This window comes from Nymphalis io, chromosome 6 (assembly GCF_905147045.1).
Source record: "Nymphalis io chromosome 6, ilAglIoxx1.1, whole genome shotgun sequence".
NCBI lineage: Eukaryota > Metazoa > Arthropoda > Insecta > Lepidoptera > Nymphalidae > Nymphalis > Nymphalis io.
In genome coordinates, this window is record NC_065893.1 from 11,242,626 (window position 1) to 11,267,194 (window position 24,569).

Genomic DNA, 24,569 nt, shown 5'->3' on the forward strand with positions numbered 1-24,569 from the left:
CATAAACAAAAAATAAATATTGTAAAAATATATATAATAAATTTGTATGTAAAGCGGACACGCAAACATCATTTATTAGTAGTGAATTGATAGATCGGCCGCAGCCAGTTCCCATTGTTCTACCGAAAGTCTACTTCACCGAAAGGCGGCGCTCGCGCCGATGCACCCACCGATCGGCAGTCAGCTGTACGCTTACACGCAAACATCTCTCTTGAGATTGGCCCCCGTAGCCGAAATCGGTCTGGAGGACTTTATTATTAAACTGAGATTCTAATTCAACTTTGCATTTTTCGATATAAACTAATTAACAAACAAACATTGCAAGTTACATAAAAGCTTTTAAAAATGAAACTTTTTATTTGTAATTTACGTCTCTTTATTTTGACGATTAAGTAGTGTTGTCATAATCAGAGTGTTCGTGTTTATTAGCGTTGTTTGTATGTGTGTGATATACGACAAACTATGTTTATTAATTTCGTCGAAACCACAAAAAATAAACAACAAAATTGCTCTTTCAATCCATTTTCGCGAATTCATATTCTCGCAACTGGTAGTTATCTCAATTCAGTTAAAGTTAGAATTTCACGAATGTAACGAAAGCTGACGTACGTGACCAAACGTTTGTACGAGTTTTACGGATTCAGATTGCTTATTGAACGTTGTTTTTTTTTATAAATATAAATTGGTAACTAAAATTTATTTACTATTAAATAAAACAATTTAGGCAAATGAATTTTAAAATATATTTGTTTTTTAACATAATAGTCATAAAATAAATAACATAAAATCCGAAAAATTCCTCAAAGCAGAGAATCCTTTTCCCCACCAGGATATTAACGAGATCTTACTTCACTAACTTATTTACGTAATAAATAATAAATATATCAAGAAGAAATCTAATCTTGTGTTCTCATTATCTCAACATTAATACTGAATACTATCTCACTTAATATATATTTAATAGGTATTAAATATATATCAATCAATCAATCAACAGCCAATCGTTGTCCACTGCTGAACATAGGCCTCTCCCAGGGTGCGCCAAAGCTCCCTCTATTCCTCCGCCTTCCGCATCCATTTGGTGCCCGCCACCTTCTTAAGGTCGTCGGTCCACCTGGCTGGAGGGCGCCTTACGCTGCGCTTGCCGATTCGCGGTCTCCACTCTAGGACTCGTCTGCTCCAACGGCCATCGGTCCTACGACATACGTGACCAGCCCACTGCCACTTCAGCCTGCTGATTTTGCAAGCTATGTCGGTGACTCCGGTTCTTTTCCGGATAATCTCATTTCTGATCTTATCCTTCAAAGATACTCCGAGCATAGCTCGCTCCATAGCACGCTGAGCGACTTTGAATTTGTGGACTAGTCCCGCAGTTAGTGTCCACGTTTCGGCACCGTATGTCATGGCAGGTAAGACGCATTGGTTGAAGACTTTCGTCTTCAAACATTGCGGTATAGACGACTTGAGGACTTGACGAAGGTTGCCAAATGCTGCCCATCCCAAGCGAATTCTTCGATCGGCTTCCTTCTCGAAGTTGTTCCTACCGACTTGTATTATCTGTCCTAGGTAGGTATATTTACTAACAACTAACGAGAGGTTTCCCCTCGACGTATATCGTTCCCGGCACGACATGCCTATTGAACATGACCTTGGTCTTGTCCAAGTTTATACCGAGACCGACACACCGGGAAGACTCGCCTAGGCTACGCAGCATTTCGGTGAGTTGTTCCAGCGACTCTGCTATAATGACGATATCGTCGTCGAAGGTGTGAGATGTACTCGCCGTTTACATTGACTCCATACCTAGTCCAATCCAGCGTTTTGAAAACGTCTTCCAACGCGTTGGTGAACAGTTTCGGGGATATTACATCCCCCTGTCTCACCCCTCTGCGCAGTTGGATCGCCTTCGTCTTACAGTCCTGGATGTGGACAGTCATTGTAGCGGCGTTGTACAGACATCTCAGTACCTCGATATATCTCCAATCGATATGACATCTCTGCAATGAGTCGAGCACTGCCCAGGTTTCGATGGAGTCGAAGGCTTTCTCGTAGTCCACAAATGCCATACACAGCGGCTGATTGTACTCTTCGGTCTTCTGCACAATCTGTCGAACAGTATGGATGTGGTCCACGGTGCTGTAGCCTGATCGAAAGCCGGCTTGCTCTGGGGGCTGGGACTCGTCAAGTCGTCTGGCGAGACGGTTCGTGACGACTCTTGAGAACAGCTTATACATGTAACTCAGGAGGGAGATTGGTCTGTAGTTTTTCAAGAGGGTTTTATCACCTTTATTGAAAAACAGTACCACCTCACTCCCGCTCCACGTTTCCGGGGTCTTGCCATGTTGGATAACTGAATTAAAGAGGCTTGCTAGCTCTTTCAGGACCGGAGTCCCGCCTGCCTTAAGCAACTCTGTTGTGATTCCGTCATCTCCCGGAGCTTTGTTGTTTTTAAGCTGTTCTAGAGCCGCCCTAATCTCGCCTTGGTCAACGACCGGGAGCTCCTCGGAGTAATGGCGCATAAGAGGGGCGCGCTGGTCATCAATACTGATTCCCACGGGTTTATCCGATCTTGAAGAGAACAACTGCCCATAAAACCTCTCTACTTCTCCGACAATCTCAGGCCTAGAGGTAACGACCCCACCATTTTCAGTTTTAAGTTTTGTCAGACGCGGCCTCCCAAACTTGCGAGCGAACACTTTCGATTCCTGATTTTGCTTAATCACAGCCTTGATGGCACGGGTATTGGAGCGTCGAAGATCGCGTCGCGTCAGCGTTTTTAATGTTCGATTTAAGGCCTTATCTGACAAAAACGATGGTAGTTCTTGTCGTTTTCTCATGAGCTCGAGTGTCTCAGTTTTGGTGCGTTGTCTCTTCTCTGTGGCGGAAAACACTTGCGGGATGTGTTTTGCAGTATTTTGACCAGCCTATCGGTTTTCTCATCAATGCTGCTTACGGTTTCCAACGCGGTGAATTGATTTTGAAGTTCTATTTGGAACTTTTCGGAGCCTTGAGCAGCTTGGAGCATGGTAGGTCGGAGAGTAGACCTCATCATTCTCGATCTTTCGGCTTTTAAGTCGATATTTAGAGTGCCTCGAACCAAACGGTGATCACTTCCGGTATTAAATCTGTTGATCACTGAAACATCTCTAAGGCTGCCTGTCCACCGGAGCGGAGCGAGGCAGCGGAGCGGAGAAACGGATCAATATTAACCAATAAGATTGCACAAAATCTCCGCTCCTCTTTAGTGGACAGGGAATATTGAATATTATGAGAGGATCCTTCGGCCGCACTCCCGACAAGTGTATGCGCCCCCAGATGGGCGGGGCTTTGAAGCCCGCTCATGACGCCTAGTGCGTTTTTCTTTTAGTAATTTAAACCAGGCATCGTCATGCTTTGATTGACCTTCGTGAATAAGGCGTCGCCACTTGGCACGGTCCCCTGCCAATTCTGACACGAACCGAGTACAACCCCTCTCTGCTCACGGAGTCAAAAGCCTTGTTTAGATCTACAAATGCAATGACTAGGGGGGTATGTTACTCCCTACACTTTTCTTGTAGCTGTCAGTTTTCACTCAGAAAATATCATGTCGACAGTTGACCGTTGGAACCTAAAACCACATTGTGCCTCAGGGTATACGCGGTCGGCAAGCCTTTGTAGTTTGCCTAAAATGGCCATGGCAAAGGCTTTACCGACGATGCTAAGAAGAGATATTCCGCGGTAACAGTTGCAGTCGCCACGATCGCCTTTGCCTTTATAAAGAGTGACGATGTTAGCATCTCGCATATCCTGAGGACGTAGTTTTCTTCCCAGCACTTAGACAGGTGGTTATGAAGGATGGGCAAGAGGCACTCAAGCTTGACGACTTCGGTGACAACATTGTCTTTTCCGGGGCTCTTTCCGCATTTGAGCTTCTTGACGGCCAGATAAAGTTCCTCTACTGTGGGTGCAACGTCTAGCTCGTGCCAAGTAGCCAGATTCGGGACAAGCTCCACTACTTCTGGCTGAATATCCACTGGGTACGAGTAGAGCCCCTTGTAGTATTCTACCTATCTTGCCATCTGACGGGTGCTGTCTGTTATAACAGAACCGTAAGTTTCCTTGAGCAGTGCCGTCTTATTTGGAGTAGGTCCAAGAGCTCTTTTGATGCCCGCGTACACCCCGCCAATATCCCCCGCGTTTGCGCACGCTTAGATGCTTTGGCAAAGCTCTGTCCAATACGCATTTACAAAGAAGCGCGTGCTACGCTGGAGTGAGGCTTTTGCCTTCGTGAGATCTTCACGCGTCGCATCGCAAGGGTTAAGGCGAAAATTTAAAGCGGCTTGGCATTTTGAGTCAATCAAGAGAAGTAAGTGCTCCTCGTTTTCTTGAAACCAGTCGTAAGATTTTGCCTTTTGATAGCCAAAAACCTTGCCTGCAGTGTCAGTGAGAAAAGACTTGACTTTTTCCCCTTCGACTCGCGCTGATGCCGTACTGTCCCAAGTTGCAACTTCTTCGCGGACGAGTTCCCCAAATGACTCCACTACTCCCATGTCACGAGTTTTGAAACGATTTATCTTTTTTCGACCGAGTGTCTTGGAAGAATAGACTCTCCTAGGGACAAGTCGGACTTTAGTAGCAACGAGGCTGTGATCGGTGTCACACTCAGCACTGTGAAACGCCCGCGTGTGAAGCGTTTCCCGTAGATCCCTCCTTCTTGTAAGAGCAAGGTCTAATTGGTGCCAGTGTTTAGATTGAGGGTGCATCCACGAGACTTTCCGCATCATTTTGCCTTTAAAAAAGGTGTTGGTAACACACAGCTGGTGCCTTGAGCAAAACTCCAATAATCGTTGTCCGTTGTCGTTAAGCTTGCCTATGCCGTGTGTACCGAGGCATTTAGGCCAGGCTAATGTGCCCTGACCGACGCGGGCATTAAAGTCACCCAAAATGTGCAGTCTGTCAGTTGGATTCACCCTGCGCATTGTCTCATTGAACTGGCCGTAGAATTGATCCTTGGTCTCAGGTTTTGAACTAAGCGTCGGTGCGTAAGCGGAAATTAGCGTGACAAAGCCGCTTTTTGTGTTTTGACGCAAGACCATAATCCGCTCGGAAATACCTACAGGTGTCTCTATGGCGTTGATGAGATGGTTTCGAACCACGAAACCTACACCACGCTCTCGTGTTTCCAAGGAACTCTTGCCCTTCCAGTAAAAAGTGTAGTTAGCTTCACGCAAAGACCCTTCGTCTTCAGTTCTGGTCCCTTGTAAGGCTACTATATCAATATTGAGCCTTTTAAGCTCCACGTCGATACTGTAAGTTTTGCGCAGTTCTTGGGCGCAATCGGAGCTTCCGTAGGTGTTCGGGAAGCCTGTCCTCATCGTTCGGACATTACATGTCGCAAAGCGCATGTAAGCAGCGTTGGTGTGGGTTTTGAGATTTTTGTTTCTTTGAGCAGGTGGTTAATGTCAAAGCGTCAACGTCTAGCTGTAGGGCTTGTGTTCCGTTCACCCAGGCGGAATAAGTTAACGCTGAGGCGGATCAGTACCTTATTGATCGGGGGCTGCCCGACTTAAAGCAGGCGGTAGCTGATCAATGGATCTACTATGGATCCTCCTACTGTCAAGAGTGGCCCCTGGCGTCCGCACTTACGCCTATTTGTGCTGACTTATAACCGGTGACTGCCACTCTCCGTGTTTTTTTCCATCTGCAAGACAGATGAGCGAATTGTCCTCTCCGTGGATGCTGCTACGCCTGGGCCAGGCGACTTTATGGCAACACGGGCTTGCCCAGTACCCATGCCACCTTCTCCTCCTCCCCAGCAGGATCCGCAGGAATGACGAGTCAATACGTGTGGTGCTGGTTTGGCCGCAGGTAACTGGCTTACAACTTAAAAGAGGCACCACTCCGGGTTTAATACTAGTTTTCCTTCTTTTTTAGAGACTCGGTGTTGACGTCTCTGCCGTTGTGAGGTCACAGCCCTCCCATCATCAGGTTTTATTTCACGAGCCGACGTGAAGAAGAAGAACGTAGCCGCTGTGATGTTATTACAGCTTCTTAGAGCTACTGATGAGAGTTTGTAGGGAACAACGATTTTAACGACAATCTGCTACTTTCAAAATAATAATAATAATAATAATAATAATATTCTGGGACATTTTTCACACACGGCCATCTGATCCCAAATTAAGCTTGTACAAAGCTTGTGCTATGTGCTATATATATAACCAGACGACTGATATACTACATATACTACTTTTCTTTTGTAAATACATACTTATATAGATAATTACACCCAGACTCAGGACAAACAAACATGTTCATGCACACAAATGTCTGTCCTGGGTGGGAATCGAACCCACAACCTTCGGCGTGAAAGTATCTATCAACCACGCCGACCGGCAATAGAAAGTCGGTTAGCAGAGAGCGACGCTGTTACATGGGCTACTACTACGTCCAATGGGCTGGAAGTTAAGGAAACAGAAAGGGAGTGACGTGGGAGCAAGGGCGTGAGGCTGGGATAATTTTGGGAAACAGCGTATCAAGGAGAGGGGTAAGGATACTATGATCACGGAAGATACAGGAATGTGACACTAATAGCTAGAGCAGTCCGGGGTCGCGTACCCGTAGTGATTCCAACCAGCTATCCGACAGGTAACTGGTAGATCCACACTCTGGACTAAATATATAATAAATATATAATAATAACCTAAGCAGCCTTTAATATAAAATTTATCTGTTTGTTCTACTATATTGGATTATATTATATATGTTATGTACCCAATATATAATAAGTTCCTGGTAATTTATCTGGGCCATTCACTAGTTATGCCTTAAAAATAGCATATGCTATCGCTGATTATTTTGAAGAAATTTTTGAGAAATACAAATCTCTTAAAGTTTTTTTATATCAGTGTTTAGCAGAGTCCACTTCGAAAGCTATATTAAGGTATCAACTATTAACTTACAATAAAGTATTTTATTAGTACTGTTCTCTTTTATTGCGTTCTTTTTTAATCTATTATCAAATGTCTATATCAGATACTTTATAAAAAAATATTTAAAAAAAACAATGATTTAATAGACAAATATGTTTATTGAAATATTCTCCTTAAATTTAAGTAACCAGTCTGTATTGATACAATGAAGAACTGAACTCATTTAAAATTTTACGCAAACGACGACTTCGTACCTGATCTATATAGTTTTGAGAAAAGGTCTTGCGTAAATATGCTTATGAATGAATAGTTAAAAAAGTAACTGCATACCTTCTGTAAATGCCTCCTCTCCTTCTGAGGAGAATATTTAGAGCTTATTCCAGCACGCTTTTTCAATGATTTTGGTGTATATTTATTTAATTAAACATTGTGAACAAGATAACTTGTTAGCAAAAATAAAGCACATAAAAACTTTTTGGTACTTATGAGTCTGAGCACGAAATTTTCGGTCAACGTTTACGTGTTCTAACCATTAAGCTATATCCGCTGTCTTCATGTACTCGTACATTTTACATTATATATTTTACGACTCTTAATTTATATACCTATTTTATTCTAATTATATATTTTTTCTTTTAAATATGTGACATATGGATAGATGTTGTACCGCAACTGCGCTTATAAGACTTACGCGAAGTAAAATTGAATTAAGAAACGCAGCGTTCGTTTTCATTAGCTATGTAAGTATGTGTGTGTTTTTGTGTATCTATCTATATATAAGTTAAGAACTAAAATGAGTATACTTTAACAACTTTATATTTCGTTTCTAGTAAAAATCAAGTATCTATGAAAATAACCAGTCCTTCTACTTTACTTAGCGTTATAATAGACTCGTAGATTATTAGTTCCTGAAACAACTTTACCCAAGCAAGATTGCAATCTATCTTCAAACTTTGTAGCGCTTAAAGATAACTGTTTAAATCTAAACAAGATAAAATATTTTTTAGCATAAAATAAACTTATTTATTCTTGCAAAATTGTTAAAAATATTATTAGTATAACATAGTGATAGCTAAACAATTTAATTAACCAATCGGTATTCAACATTCATATGATTTTAGTTTGTCATTTCAGAATAATTTTGATCAATAAAGTATATTAAGCTATATTTAAAAATATATGCAACGTTCTTAAATAAGTAGTTCTTAATAAGTTTTATATTGTCTGTATTAATTATACACCTAAGTTGTAATTTTATTACCAGGCACTTGTCTGGTAATAAAAACCATTCAAGCACTATGAAATAACATTGATACAAATTAAAAAAAAAAAGATACATATATCATAAATAAAAAAATATACTTCAAAACAAAAACAATTACGAAGAAAAAAAACAAAATAATAATAGATGTTAAAAAGGATGTTCGCATCCGCTATCCTGGCTTAGACAATCTCAGGGCAAAGGAAATGACTTAATGTTGAAATATGTATCACAAAATATGATCAAAACAAACTGATGTTTTGATATAAAATGATTCATACGTAATAATAGACAAAATAATCTTATCAGTAACAGCCTGTAAATGTCCCACTGCTGGGCTAAGGCCTCCTCTTCTTGTGTGAGGAGAAGGTTTGGAGCTTATTCAACCACGCTGCTCCAATGCGGGTTAGTGGAAAACACATGTGGTGAAATTTTAGTGAAATTAGACACATGCAGGTTTCCTCACGATGTTGTCCTTCACCGTCAAGCATGAGACAAATAAGCACAAGAAAATTCAGTGGTGCTTGCCCGGATATGAACCCACGATCATCGGTTAAGATTCAAACGTTTTAACCACTAAGCTATCTCGGCTTTTATGTATAATAGTTTTATGTAGAGTACTAATTGAAATAATCTTTAAAGGCTTTTTTTGAACTCTGAATCAAATATCTAATGGCCAAATGTAAGTGATGTCAACGACTAAGTTTTCGCTTATGTCCTGTGAATTGTGTATTTATTTTGTGCTCCAAAATAGCTCCGTAAGTTTTTAACGCAATTTCTTATCCAGAAATCAAAAGATATTTTAGTATTTTAATAAGCGAGTCTTCCTCATAGATCTCATAATATATAAATATATTATTGCTTATAAAATCCATAGTCTAAATTTTTCTTTTCAATTTGTTGAATCTTTTATAAAATATCTTCTACGGACGAGAAAAATTTTAGAACTAAAATTAAAAGTGAAAAAAATGTTGTATGTAAAATAAATCTTGTATATCATTAATTATTTTGAAAGATATTTATGAAATTTGAAGCATATGTAACGAAATACTTTCATATGCGAGTACTATTATTTGAATAAAAGTCCAACTATTCTTGAAACAGTTTAATCAAAGAGACTAGGTTAGCTCTAAAGATTGCAATTCAAGTGTAAAACGGAACGCTTTGGAAGTGCTAGAAATTGTTCAACGGCTTGCAAGTAAAGCTGCATTTTCTCGTATTTATGTTCCCCTCCTGAGCCCCTAAAGCTGAGTTGTTGCAATGTTCGTGATACGTGACGTAGTAATACGTTCGTGTTTTGTATAATATTGTTGTGTGTGTTTTCCGTGAAGCTATGGTAGAGTATTGTAATTGAGGGTACGGGTATCGACAACTATGGGGCGCCCACTTAATAAAAAGAGACTAAGAGATTTTTTGCAAAGTATATCCATCAATTAAGATCGTAAGCGCTTAACCTTGGTGTCGGAGAACCAATAATATAAGCATTTATAAGGAGAGTGGGATGTTATGGAGACGACAGGCCATATTATAGTCTTCATCCACCTTTGCATGCAGCTTCGGTTCAATACCATTTTCATGAAGAATATGGAATGAGGGCAAGTGAACTACGAGTTGCGTGACATTCTAACATAGTTTTAAAATATCAATTGCTACTATTATGGCAAATATCTTCTTCATATTTATTAGAAAAATTTCTATTTCAACTAAAATAATATATAGTAACTTTCGCTTTCAGGTATACTTATCTAAAGTAACTAAAGCTTTTATGAAAATAAAAGCATATTTTTGTGAATAGTGCCTACGTAACATCCAACCTGTAAGCGTTCGTGTAGAAACATTAGCGATAAGCGACCGTGTCAAGACTCGTAATGGCAACCTTCGCGTTTTATTCCTAACCATTGCGTTACTAAACAGAAATTTACTTGTAAACTTCATTATAGTAGTTGTAATAATCTGTTGATCTTATATTTAAGAAAGACTCAATTAGGCAGCTAATATACGGTGCCGTATCAAAGCAGCCTTATTCAATAATTCAGCTTAATGCTGAAGAAGTGACGATGTGTTAACAGGCACTTTTATAACGGCCTTTGAATTTGTACACGCTCTTTCATGCACGTAGTGAATCGTGATACCGTCTCACCAGCGGCGAGCAATGACGCAACTTTTACAAACATGTGAGTTTGTAAGAATTGCTGCATATTTTTACGCACAAGCTTGACAAAAACTGCGCTGTGTTGACAGGTTTATATTTACAAGTTTTAATTATACTTTTACTAAGAGTAAAGAACATAAAAAAATACAAACTCAAGACACTGGAACAAAATCTCTTAAGAAATGACGATGTCACGTTTTATTTACATTTTGTTCCATTCGTTGAATCAGTTATAACAAACTCCGGATTGTGAACATGTTTTTATTCAGTCCTTAAGCTACGATAAATTGAGATATATATATATATATATATATATATATATATATATATATATATATATATATATATATATATATATATATACTATAAAATATACTTTTTATTGTTATTATTGTGACATAAAATAGGTTAAATGTGAAAAAAATTGTACTATCATAACAGGTATGTAAATATGCCTATTGTTGTATTGCATCTGTGTAATAATGAAAACAAATAAAAACGTGTAAATAAAAGCAATAAAATGTTCAAACATAAGCTACAATGTCGTCAACGTAAAAATTGCGAAAATCCCTACAGGAATTCCAATTCAAACGGCGGCTGTTCTTTGCAATCGTAATAGTTCGATTCAAATTGTCACGTCCCAAACACTGTTCAGCATTCGAAAGACGACGACAATTTTTCCATAAACCGCGAAATGTCTGGTTATTTAGAAAACAGGGAAAGGGTCGATTTGGACTATTTGATTGAGGTTTTAAGGTTGAACGAAAAAATACAATCATTACCTAGAATAACGCCATCTAGCTTTTTTATGTTCAAACAAAATTCTAGGGACTGTATTGAGGAACGTTCTGAAATTTAAGTATATTATTCTGAATGAAAACGAATCATAATAAAAGTATATAGAGTTTTTTTTATATTATATTTTGTAACATAAATGAAATAAAATATTAATGAAGTAACACGAAAATATTATAGTATATTTGCTTGAATTAATACTCTTAATGTTATATTATGTTGTTCATAAGGGCTTATATGGGTACTTATAAGTTATAATTTATTTTGTGTTATATACGTAATTTTTTATATAGATAAAAATATACTACAATTATAATTTTACCATCATTCAGCGAGTTTCCCCAAATACGCTACTAAAACATAATATAAATAAATACAAAACGAAGCTATGGCTACAAAAAATAAGACTGTAATGACATTTATCATTTGTGGTATGTTGTACAATACGTAATAATCCTATAAATAAATGACGTTACGCTTACGTACATTTTTTAAAGCATGAAAGTGGTAACGGTGACTTACGATGAAAGATAAATGTATATCGTTGCTATTAGAGAATTTTCCTCAAAGGCATACATACATTTCCTCAAAGGCCATTAAAAAATTTTATAGATGAGGTTTGTAGGCGTGCAAAAAATTCGCCAGATCGTCAATTTTTTTCTCCAACTACGTTGTCACAACTAGCAACGAGTACAACTAATAAAATATTCAACAAACAACGGCATACACCCTACCATACGGTGAAAGTTTGATGTGCAACGAAGTATTTTTTTTGTATAAATTACAAACGTTATTATTTGTCGAATAAAAATTGTACATCAAATAATATGAATGTGTTAATGTGTATGAATCTAATGAAACAATGAATCCTTACGTGAGTAAATGTGAAAGTCCTTTTAATGTGCCTAAAACCATATTATTGTATGCGATTTCGTAAATGTCTCCCCATATGAATGTTCCTTGTACAATAACAATGTGCGGGTTCTTTTGATAAATATTGCGAGTGTTTATTTGGCCACTGACTTCATCCTCTGGGACTGACGGATGACGAATGGGTGTATTTGTGCGAAAAATTGTCTGCTACGCCAAGACATCTGCTGAATTATAGAGAAATGTGGAATAGTTTGCGGAGGATAACAATTTACGTAGAATAAGGGTTTAACTAGTTTTATATTACATATGTATATATTTTATCATATCATCTTAAGTAATAAATGTCCGATATCTGAATCTAAGAATTTTATACCTTATAAATAAATCTAAGGATATAATAAAATAAATAAATGATAATAACCTGTATATTATCATTAATTTTTTTAGGGCTTTGTGCAAGCTGATCTATGAAGATACCACCCACTCAAAAGATAATCTACCGCAAAATAGCACTACTGAGTATAGCTCTGTTCCGGTTTGAAGGGTGAGTGAGCCAGTGTCACTACAAGCACAAGGTACATAAAATCTTAGTGCCCAAGGTTAGTGGCACGTTGACGATGTGAACAATGGTTTACGTTTCTTTCAATGCTAATCTTATGGGCGGTGGTGACCACTTACCATCACGTAGCCAGTTGCTGCTCATGCTATAATACCAATTCTATAAAATATAAAAAATATGTAATATAAAAAATAATAAAAGTACATATTGCTTACTATATTTTTTTAAAAAAATCGTTATTAACCTTTGCCTTATTTTAATTCGTATCCCTCGGAGTAAATTAATTCCGAATCAGTAGCATTATAAAGCAGTGGTAAGCTGAGTAGGCATCAATTGCAAAATGGCAGCAATCAATTCCGCCAGAACGAACGGACCGTTAGCCGGTTACTACGACAGGCAATCAGTCTCGACCGCTGGTCCAAATGTTAATTTCGTTTATGGGAAAATATATTTTAAGCCGGTTTTACACAAACGATTTTTTTTTAAATTTACGAATTAAATAAAATAATTTCTGGTTTGTGCATTATAATCTATAAATAGCATATCGCAACATTCTGAGGATCTTACCAAATCCAAATTAATCTATGATAACAATTTAAACCAAATAGTTGGAATGTAAAGCCCATAAAGATATTATACGATATAAATAGAATTAATTAAATACATATTCTAATTTAATAAAAAAAACAGGTCATATTAAATTGTGGTGGTCAGTCAACTTAGTACTTTTTTTGGAATGTAAAGCCCATAAAGATATTATACGATATAAATAGAATTAATTAAATACATAAATATTCTAATTTAATAAAAAAACAGGTCATATTAAATTGTGGTGGTCAGTCAACTTAGTACTTTTTTAGTAATGTAACTTTTGTTGTTACGTACTTTTGTAAGAGTGTAATTATATTTTTTCAGAGGCAATATGCATTTATATTTAATACAACATACAATATTGCTGAGTTTTTCATTCTTAATTTTTGTTTATAATTAATCAAGTGCTTAGAGTTGAAGGAATATTAATTGATATATCGGAAGAATTTTTTTTTAATAAACCGGGAAAGCAAAAGACTTCACTCCACCAGATGGTGAGTGGTAGTGGAGTCCAAACGCGACGACAGCTAGACTAGTCGGGAAGAATGTTCTGCACTAGCCGCCCCTTCCTTGCCGGCCCACAAGATGCCTCTTCACGCCTCGTTTGAAGGAAACCAGGTTGTAAGAGGAGAAGTACACGTGTGCTGGTAAAGAATTCAATTTTGTAGTGGTGCGACAAAGAAAAGAGTTGCCAAATTTTTTCGTGTGCGATGAAATTTAAGTCACAGTTAGGCGGTGACATCGAAAGCCAGCAAAAAAGTGGAAGCGGAAATGAGGGAGAATAATTAACATAGAAAGCGTTTAGCGGCGCAATCTCTCGATGCAATTGAAAAGCTTTCGATGGTTTTTGCGGCCTTTACATCGCTAATAATACGAATCGCACGTTGTTGCAACCGATCTAAGGCCTCCAAAAGGTGCTTAGCAGAGCCATCCCAAAGGTGCGAGCAATATTCAACGCAAGACCGACAGATACTTTATTCAGAAGAGTGTGGGGGATAGCACAGATACCTGAGTGACCCCAGTATTCACTACATAGTGAAGCGCAACCATCAACTAAAACACGAAGGCTACGCTATTATAGTAAGCCGGCAATATAGGTGCAAAGCTGAGCAAGCAGATCATATGCCGGTAAATCTGTCAGATATGATGTACGAAGCAGAATATTTCCTAAGAAGTGAGATTTTTTTTAATCAATGGAACATTTTTGCACTGTGACTTTTCTAATAATATTTTATTCATTGAAATCGGTAAAAATATTTGTAAATAACCCGTTCACCAAACTAAATCTTTAACCACTTGCACCAATTCTAACTTTGAACCGTTTCCAGCGCCCAATGATAAGTTAAATATAAGCCGTCGTGTATCAGATACGTAAAGCGTGTCTGCCAAATTAATAGCTATTGTGGAGAGAGATTCAGTACTAGCGCGATTAATGGCGATTCGCTTAAATGTGTCAGGTTGAAAATACTTTTGTTCCATTTAATTTGGCTCAAAGTGATCACAGATTGATAGCCTAGAGAAGCGAAGAGGCCAGACCATCCACCCGATGATCGGATAACTTTCGAAAAATGGTGTTCAATGGATGCGCTCAGCACGGCACCGTGAGAATAGGCGTGCGAGTATCTGTAGCTGTTGATCAGTGTGTGGCTGTGGACTGAATATGATATGATGAAAGATATTTTTAATCAGGGGGTAAATGTATATTTATTTATATTTTATTCTCGTCTTATGTTAAGTTGAAATTGATGAAATTATCAGACAAAATCGAAACTCTGTCGCTCCAATGAGATTCATTATGAGACCGACAACAATAGCTCGGGTTAAAAGCCATCTCATTGTAAGTTTGACCTAGGAAAGCTTAGTGAAGATTGAATAGGCCCTCTATATCATAATTTAATTAATTATAATTCTGTGCTATTTACTTTGGAAGAAAATAATTTTTCCATTTATTCTTTTCGAAAATCTACATAAAATAGACAAAGAATACAGTTCAAATCAGTTTTTATTTATATTTATTTGTTCTTTTTATAATCGTCTTCTCCTTCGAGGCCATAAAACGTTGCCATAGCCACAAATCCTTATAATGGATTAAGCTCCTACCTTCCTTTTAACAGAAATGGATAATGATTCTGCTTTCATAAAATAACTAATTACTACGGATTAAAAAAAATCTGCTAAAGTAAATAATAAAGGTTCTCTAATATTTCGTTTGTAATTGTTTTAAGGTTAACTGAAATTTTAAGTCAAAGCAATATTGTACTAACACTTAGATCTATATGCCTCAGAAAGCTTGAAAGCCTGTGATCTGGATCATTCTCCCGTCGTAGTCATCTGAGATTGGACAATATTCGCCAATTTTGATTAGAGAAACAGAACTAGTATCTTATCTCGTAGGCTCTTGTTCCTTATCAACTAGTAGTAAATCCTGTAAAATTATATACAAAAACTCATTCAATAATTTAATATATTTCCTTTTTCTGAGCGCTTATTAAATTATCTCTTCTCGACCTTAACGAGAAGGCTAAAATTATTCACTTCGTAACAGCTTCCTTATTATTCATAGTTCAAAGAAAAATGAATGAGAAAAAATTTACGCTGGCAAACTTTATTAAGAACAGAAAAAGATTGATTAAAACAACTCGCTTGTTCAACTCACGAAGGCTTCAATAAAATTAAAGTTAACATTATAACTTCATAAATCAGACAAGAAATGGAAGATATCCTGTAGCTTAATTAAACGTCACTTTATAATAAATCGCTGTAACATTTTTGAATGGATATTTTCTTAGCGTATTTGAAATGACCATTAATATTCATGAATAGATTTCGTCATTTTGTATGACCATTTTTTTGATAAAAATATTGAAAGGCCGTGATCTTTTTCGTATAAAATTGCCGTTAAATACGCCTCTCTGAATGTTTTGTAAGTAATTTGAGGGCCGTCTTTTCTTCCGCGTATTTGTTAGTATTTCAAATATTTCTTAAAGAGAACCTTTATTTGGTTACAAAGAACCATTCTTTAGTTTTTCGATGAAAGATCGTGGATCCTTTGAATTTCAATATTAAATATCCTCATTTATGTATTTCACTGGCGAAATCGGTCGTCACATTTTCCCAAGTTTTAATGCCTATTTCGTTAATTTAACATCACATTTATTCTAATGTATAATTGACTTATAAAGACATTGAGTATTAATACTTACTTGTGCTTATAATTGACTTATAAATACATTTGAAGTTTTGTTATTTATAATCAAATGATTAAAATATTTTATAGAAAATATTTATCGATTTCATATTAGTCGAGTTAATTTATTATTATATTTCCTAAATTTTTTGTTGTGCTAAAAAAACTATAATCAATCATTTCAATGGGATAAAATAAGAAAAGAAAATGCAATATGCAAATTTGATGATGTAACTAATAAAACACACAAAAACCAATAAAATGCCATTACAAGACGCGATTCGCCATTGCTATGTACGGAACAACGACTATCTCAGAATTCACACCAGAACGCATCAACACAAAGCATACTCGCTCGCATGTAAAATATTTTTTGTTGCACTTAAACAGTTCCGTACAATGATAAAATACAAGCCGAGATGGTCTATTGGTTAGAACGCGTGAATCTCAACCGATGATCGTGGGTTCAAACCCGGGCAAGCACCATGAATATTCATGTGCTTAATTTGTGTTTATAATTCATCTCGTGCTTGACGGTGAAGGAAAATATCGCGAAGAAATCTGCATGTGTCTAATTTCATTGAAATTCTGCCACATGTGTATACTACCAACCCGCATTGGAGCAGCGTGGTGGAATACGCTCCAAACCTTCTCCTCAAAATGATTTCTCCTCAAAGAGGAGGCCTTAGTCCAGCAGTGAGACATTAACAGGCTGTTACTGTACATTGACAAAAAAATAAATAAAGACGAGATCCATGTGTATGAAATAATATAACCGTTATGCATCATAATAATCATAAGCGCTTACAAATAAAAGAAATAGGAGCAATAAGGGCTCAGGATGAAGGGTCCGTGATGTAATCACACAGTCGCGTGACCGGCGTTATTGAATACGTGGACAATGGACTAAATTGTACTCTCCCTTTGACCCATAAGGGACATTCCAAAATCTTATTTGTATAAACGTTTCTTGTAGAAAAATAAATAGGGTTTCTGGACACAGCTTCAGTAATAATTTGAGGATATAGGGATTTATCTGCAAGGGCGATATGAGGTTTTAAAATATATAGATACACTCGATGTTGGTTTTTTTTGCAGTTTTGGATTGTATTATAATAATTTAAATTATATAAAATTTATTGTTAAAATAATTTAAAATGTTATAATTTTATATATTTCTATTTATGTTTTTTTTTATAGAATAGGAAGGCGGATGAGCATATGGACCACCTGATGGTAAGTGGTCACCAACGCCCTAAGACATTGGCATTGTAAGAAATGTCAACCATCGCTTACATATACAATGCGCCACCAACCTTGGGAACTTAGATTTTATGTCCCTTGTGCCTGTAATTACAGTGGCTCACTCACCCTTCAAACCGGAACACAATAATATCAAGTACTGCTGTTTTGCGGTAGAATATCTAATGAGTGGGTGGTACCTACCCAGACGAGCTTGCACAAAGCCCTACCACCAGTAAGTATGTGTATGAACATGCAAGTAATATAGTTTATTTCTTTCTAATGTGCTAAGTGAACTGCGTGTCTAGACCAGTTATACATCGATTAACAAATTTGTTTGTCCCGCTGATATCTATATTTCAAAAAACTTTTTTCTTATATATAATATTTATATAATAATTTATATAAATATTATATATATGGATTATAACCCATGAAATATTATGAAGATTTGCTAGCCAACTTATTCGTATTTTTTTCGTGTTTTGAGAAATGTTTTAAGATAATAATAATACCAAATTCACTCGGTAGTAGGGTTTTGGACATGCCCGTTCTGGGTAGATATGTCTGTAAGATATTGTCCTCTTGCATATTATTTATTGTTAAATCATGTAAACAAATGTTATTATTTTTGTTAGAATTTCTTTTCTATTCTATAGCTATGTATATGTTTATATTCTTGTCCAATGGAAATATTCTATTGCTAAACAGCAATATTCCAGTTTGAAGGGTGAGTGAGCCACTGTAACTACAGGCACAATATGGGGTGGTTAATATTTCTCACTATGCCAATGTTTATGGGTGGCTGTGATAGCTATCCACGCCAGGAAAATAATTCACTTCCAAACCAAATACAAAATAACTCTCATTACAATCGCCTTTGGTAATAGAAACGAAGGTATGAAACAGAATTCAGCTAAACACATATCGATCAGGTACTAAATAAATATATCTTCCCAAAAAGCGTATCCAATATCCTCCGCCTACGACTAACCACATCAATTGTTCACTCCAGCGGTTCGTTAAACTAATTAATACCTAATTGCCCGTTCCCTCATCTCATCCCTTACTCGATCAAGTAGTCTTTTCTTTGTTAAAAGGGCTTTTGCGTTCGAAATTTATCGTCTCAACGTGAACATATTTTTTTCTTAATTATCATTGGTAGTATCGTCGTTATTCCGATTTATAACACCAGGTCCGTCCAAAAGTGGTTTGTACGATAGTAATAGGTGGTAATTAGTGTGATTGGCCTAAAACGATTTCTGGTTTGAGTTTTCATATCTCTTGTGTCTTTGACTATATTACCTCAATTCTATTTCATACTGATATACGAATATGTAAACCATTGGACCACTGTTAATTAGATTGGTGGGCAGGTCCTTTTCGTTCAGGCCTTGGAATTATTATCATATTAAATATCACATATTTAAATAATTGATAAATACATGCGTTATAATAATTTTATAAAGCGATCAAAATATAGGACACATAAAACACGTGGATGTTTCACTCAAAACTGCTGGTATTCGTTAATATATTTTTATAAGAATCGCCTAAGATGCATTTATTTTTCAGTTAAATTAGTTTAGCGTTTAGCGCTAATATGACATACGTTTGTTTTCGTTTATCAACACACAGGAAATGTTTCTCGTTACCCAAAGAGTGTATTTAGTTTTTTTTAAGTGTAATGAAGGACAGATTTTTGGAAGATCGCTTTGTTGATCCTACTGTTTTTTTAACTTCACAGAACATTTCGCAATACACAAGATGTTTGTTACTTTTTAACCGTAAAATATTCTCATGAACTCAAATTATAAGTCCAGTTAAGTTCAGTAGACTCATCTGGATACCCATACTTATCAAATTATGACTGTTCAGTGCAAACTCCATTATAACATCCTAATCTAGTGACCAAACAATATGAACTGGTCCCAAGTTCAAATTTATTAGTTTAATTGGAAGCATAAAGGACAATGGCTTTGGTTGAGAGCGGTCTATCTTTAAGCGGTCCTATCGTGGACCACTCGGTTCTTATTCTCAGTTTGCTGTAGTTTGAGAACTGCTATAATAAACTTAACCTCAAACATTATACTGAGTTATATTTAATACTCTAATTAGGCTATTTTCATACACTTTATGAGCTACTGACTACGAATAAACTATTCTACAATAATATAATACTACATTATATATTTTTTACGTTTCAAAAAATTTGATTTAATTTTTTTAAAGAAATTACTACAAGGGATTTGAAACTCATAATCCGATTAGAAACATTTTTTTGTTAAACTATAGATTATAAGGCTTTGTAGATTAATTAAATAAAACGTTTATTTCATTTCAGGAATTGAGTTTACCTTATAATGTAATAATATTAATAACCTATTATTTGAAAAATAATACAATTTTTATTTCATGATATTATATTTATATGAAACGCATTCCACGCAATGAATATACGGTCCTCCAGACTGATTTCAGCTACGGCGGTCAATCTCAAGAGAGATTACCCAACTGCGCAGGACATATTATAGTGCACAAGTGTGTGCGTAAACACAGGTACACTCTCTATTCCCTAATTCTCATAATCAGATGGGACGGCAATCCGACACGACCGGAAAGAGTTCAGGCACAGGACCAACGTCTTTACGTGCTTTCTAAGGCACGGGAGTGTACACACTACCAACTTCTAGACTCCGAGCTGCTATTTAGAATTTTCGAGAGAAAACCCCAATAACTTTTTATTGGCCCGGCCTGGGAGTTGAACCCAGGACCTCCGGGTCTGCGGCCTTACTTAATTACAAGGCAGTAATTAATATAATACTAGAATTTTAAAATATAATTGAACTTCTACTTTTTTAAATGATATTTTTTGTAATAATATAATCAAATACATATTATTATATACAATTACATGTACCTCGATGCGTCTACCTTACTTATCTTTATGTATATAAATTTCTCCTGCACGAGTGTATGTCACTAAACGGCTGGACCAATTTTGATACCCTTTTTTTTGTATACTTGAGTGGATTTTAAATTGGGGTTTTTGAACAGCGATCGATTTCCAAAGCTTTTCTTTTTCAAGAAAACGTCATAGAAAACTTAATTTTAACAGTACATAGTAAGAACGGGTAGATAGTAAATAAATGTGAAAGTATTTTATTGATCTGTATCCTGGTGGTAGAGCTTTGTGCAAGCTCGTCTGGGTAGGTACCACCCACTCATCAGATATTCTACCGCAACACAGCAGTACTTGGTATTGTTGTGTTCCGGTTTGAAGGGTGAGTAAGCCAGTGTAACTACAGGCACAAGGGACATAACATCTTAGTTCATTTTTACAATGCTTTCATTTTTACATAGTTAACATTTTTTACAATGCCAATGTCTAAGGGCGTTTGGTGACCACTTACCATCAGGTGGCCCATATGCTCGTCCGCCTTCCTATTCTATAAAAAAAAAATCACATTTTTTCTTTAGTTTGGACTGACCGGAAATATATTAGTGTATGTATATATTTATTTATTGAATCAATTAAAATAAAAAGTAAAATAACTGCCTGTCAATGTCCCACTGCTGGGCTAAGGCCTCTTGTTCTTTTTGAGAAGAAGGTTTGGAGCTCATTAAAACTGGATTGAATCAATAATTTTACTTAATTCTGACTAAGCTAACGGCTTTGTTATAGCCAAACGCACATACAATACTTATATCATTTTTCCACTTAAGAGCGACGTTGTCCAGAAAAATAAGTGCATTGCGTTGAGCGTCTTTTAGCAATACTTGATTTTATATTTTCGATGTCTATATAAACTTCTAAACGAATGGATCGATTTAGATGTTTTTTTAATAAAACAATTTTTTCTCTCCCTTACGAAATCGGAGTTGAAAATATAATTCTTTTAAAATGGAAATTCGTGACCAGAACTTGAAACGACCCTACGATTTATTGGTTTTAACTTAAAGGAAAAGGTTTGTTGTTCCTTCAAGAGCTCTTTGACGACTAATAATTATACATTTGGAAGAAACAATTCGTTCTCACTTTAATTACTGATATTTCTTTAGTACTACCAAGAGAATTAATAAAACGAAAATGAGTTACTACAACATTTATATAGTTTTATACTACTTTTATAAATGTATAATTTTGAATTACAAGTTTAATTATACTAACGTTTATTCCAAATAATTTCCAATTAAGATTTTAATTTTGATAGTTTAGCTAATCGTGGTATATTTTATATGTAAATGGCTCATTTTTTGGACTTAAATAAATAAATACAAAACAAAACCACTATAAAATTCACAATCAAGTGGAATGGAGACAAATATGTAAGCAGCATTTTTCCAGTCAATCGCAATTCCTATAAATACAATTTCCAAATATAATCCAACCAAAAAGCCGGTGTGCTAAATATTTAATGTTCATATTTGGCACTTCTACTCAAATTTGTGTTTCGACTGAAAACATTTTAAATCATATTGAGGTCCTCGCGACCGATTTTGGCCACGGCGGCCAATCTCAAGATTGATTAGCCAACAGCGCTGGACATATTATAGTGCACAAGTGTGTGCGCAAGCAGGTGCACTATCTGTTCCCTAGCTCTTATGATCCGATGGGACGGCAATTCGATATAACCGGAAAGAGTTCAGACGCAGGAGCAACCACTTTACGTGCTTTTCGAGGCACGTCGGTATACATACTTCCAACTTCCAGACCCCGGGCTGCTACTAAGTTTTTGCTGTCAGAAAAAACAAATAACTTCTTATTGGCATGACCTGGAAATTGAACCAATGACGCAGTCAAAACAAATTATAAATACAATATAGCTATAAAATAATTAATTAAAAGTTGATTGTTATCGTCTTTATCGTACAATTTACGTAAGAATAAAAAAATAATTAAAAAGTCTAGCCAATTTTTAATTCTACATTCTTATCGCCCTTTTACAAAGGCCTTTATGAAAGTTTGAGGCTTTTGCAAATCCGCTGCGCATTCTGTGTTGAGCAAAATTTTCTCGACTTAAATTTTGCATATTGCATAAACATCTTTACTGCACATAAAAATATTTTATACCACAAAAAAGAAACGCGTTCGACGAGTTACGTAAGTTCATAGGACTTTGAAAACTGAAATGATCCACTGGTGCGCAAAAATGTGCTTATATAGATGTTTTTGCAGGTAAAACACGTTTTAAATCCCAAGCGAGTCTTGAGTTTCATTCCCCAGTTAATTGAATAATCTAATTTAATTACAGAATGAATTAGAAAATCGAGTTAGTTTTTTTTTTAATTTTATTGGATTTATTGCTCGCAAAAAAAAGATACTTCAGAAATTGGAGGCAAATCAAGTTTCGAATATATATTAAAACTCTACTTAATTATCAGTTAGCATCCTAAATAAATACGTAGATAAATAAAGCTATAAGGCTGCATCTAAGCTGCGTAGAACAGCGTGATATGTTTGTATAAATCACCAATTTCGTCGTCTAATTGCAAGAAGCTACCGACAAATACTAAGACATTTATTTAATTTCTACTTAACTATATAATCTTTTTTTCTGACAATAGAATCATAATTCGTTGAAGATAAATTTTATTCTTAATTTTTAAATTTACTCTTATTTTAAATCTCAATATCTTTAATTAAAATTACAAGTCATTTTTTAATAAAAAAAATTCCAACCTTCTTTGATTTAAAACCATTGTGTGATCTGATCTTGATTTATTGATAACATTATTTAGTTTTTTTTTTTACATTTCATTATACTTTATGACCTTTATTCCAATTTAATTCTTACTCCCATAATTTACGTAGTCTAAATCGCCAAGGGATACTTTACATCGTATATCGAAAGAATCCGTTAGAGGGGAAACTTAACACACAAAACGATTTTGTCCGAGCTCCTACTAAAAGCTTCTTTGAAATATACTTACCATAAAAATAAAAAACTATATATTTATCTCAAAAAAAAACAAAAAAATTATTTAAATTAATTAGAATTAAAAACTAAAGCTAAGTTTTCTTTTAGTATTCCGTTACAAACATAACTTTCAAAGCTCAAACTATTATATCCATTATTTAAAACATATTTCTTATTAAAATAATACAAATTTATATTAATTAGTATTCATAACTGAAACAATACATAATCAGTTAATAATAAATAAATTATTCCTTAATAAACTTACCGACAGAGTCCGTACAACGAAACAACACTGTAATTCCCAAAAGTATTATAACTTTATGAAAAGATGGCCACATCATCACAAACCACGTTTCACATCTATAAAGTCACTAACGAAACCATCCAACATTAGAATAAATGTTTAAATATATTTTGAACTAGTTTCGAGTCCCGCGATAGGAAGCGTACGAATATTTAAGATGGCGGTAATATATCACACCAACGTCCTATTTGCAACTGTTCGAGGGAACTTTGCCTTCTAGGAGCATACCCTCCGCGCATGCGCCGTTTATCAACAAACTTGTATGCGATTTCCTTCTGATAGCTCTACCGTTGTTTTCAATTTGAAATACGCGTACAATGTGCTACGAGTATGAAAGTTGCTATAAAAATTTAATACGAAAGATCATTTGATTGAAACTATTATTATATTTTATAAGGAATCAAGACAATGTTACAGTATCGATTAAAGTATTCTTAAATATTAACTTGAATAAAGATTGTAAGAAATTGGTATAGAAGCTTTTTGTAAGCTTATGAACGTAAACGTATACTGGAAAGCGTTTAAGATGATTACGAAATACTCTAAAAATATACATATTTGTTGCGTCTCTAGACTAATCTCGACTTTGTACGAGTATAATAAGGATTTAACTCCATGTTTTTTTTAATAGCGCAATATAAGCAACGTTTTATTTGTTATCGCTTATATCGCCAATGCACCACCAACCTTGGGAACTAAGATATTTTGACCCTTGTACCTGTACTTACACTGGCTCACTCACCCTTCAAAACTGTGTTCTCTATCATAGG

At 35.6% G+C, this 24,569-nt stretch overlaps 1 protein-coding gene across 1 annotated transcript in view; it reads right to left on the reverse strand.

Annotated features, from left to right (window-relative positions):
* Positions 1 to 23,962, reverse strand: part of LOC126768977 (lachesin-like) — a 70,259-nt gene extending 46,297 nt beyond the window's left edge. Inside the window, exon 1 of the mRNA XM_050487491.1 lies at positions 23,761 to 23,962. Coding sequence (XP_050343448.1) covers positions 23,761 to 23,836 — 76 coding nt within the window. The 5' untranslated portion in view covers positions 23,837 to 23,962. The remainder of the gene's footprint in view (positions 1 to 23,760) is intronic.
* Between the last annotated feature and the right edge of the window lie 607 nt (positions 23,963 to 24,569).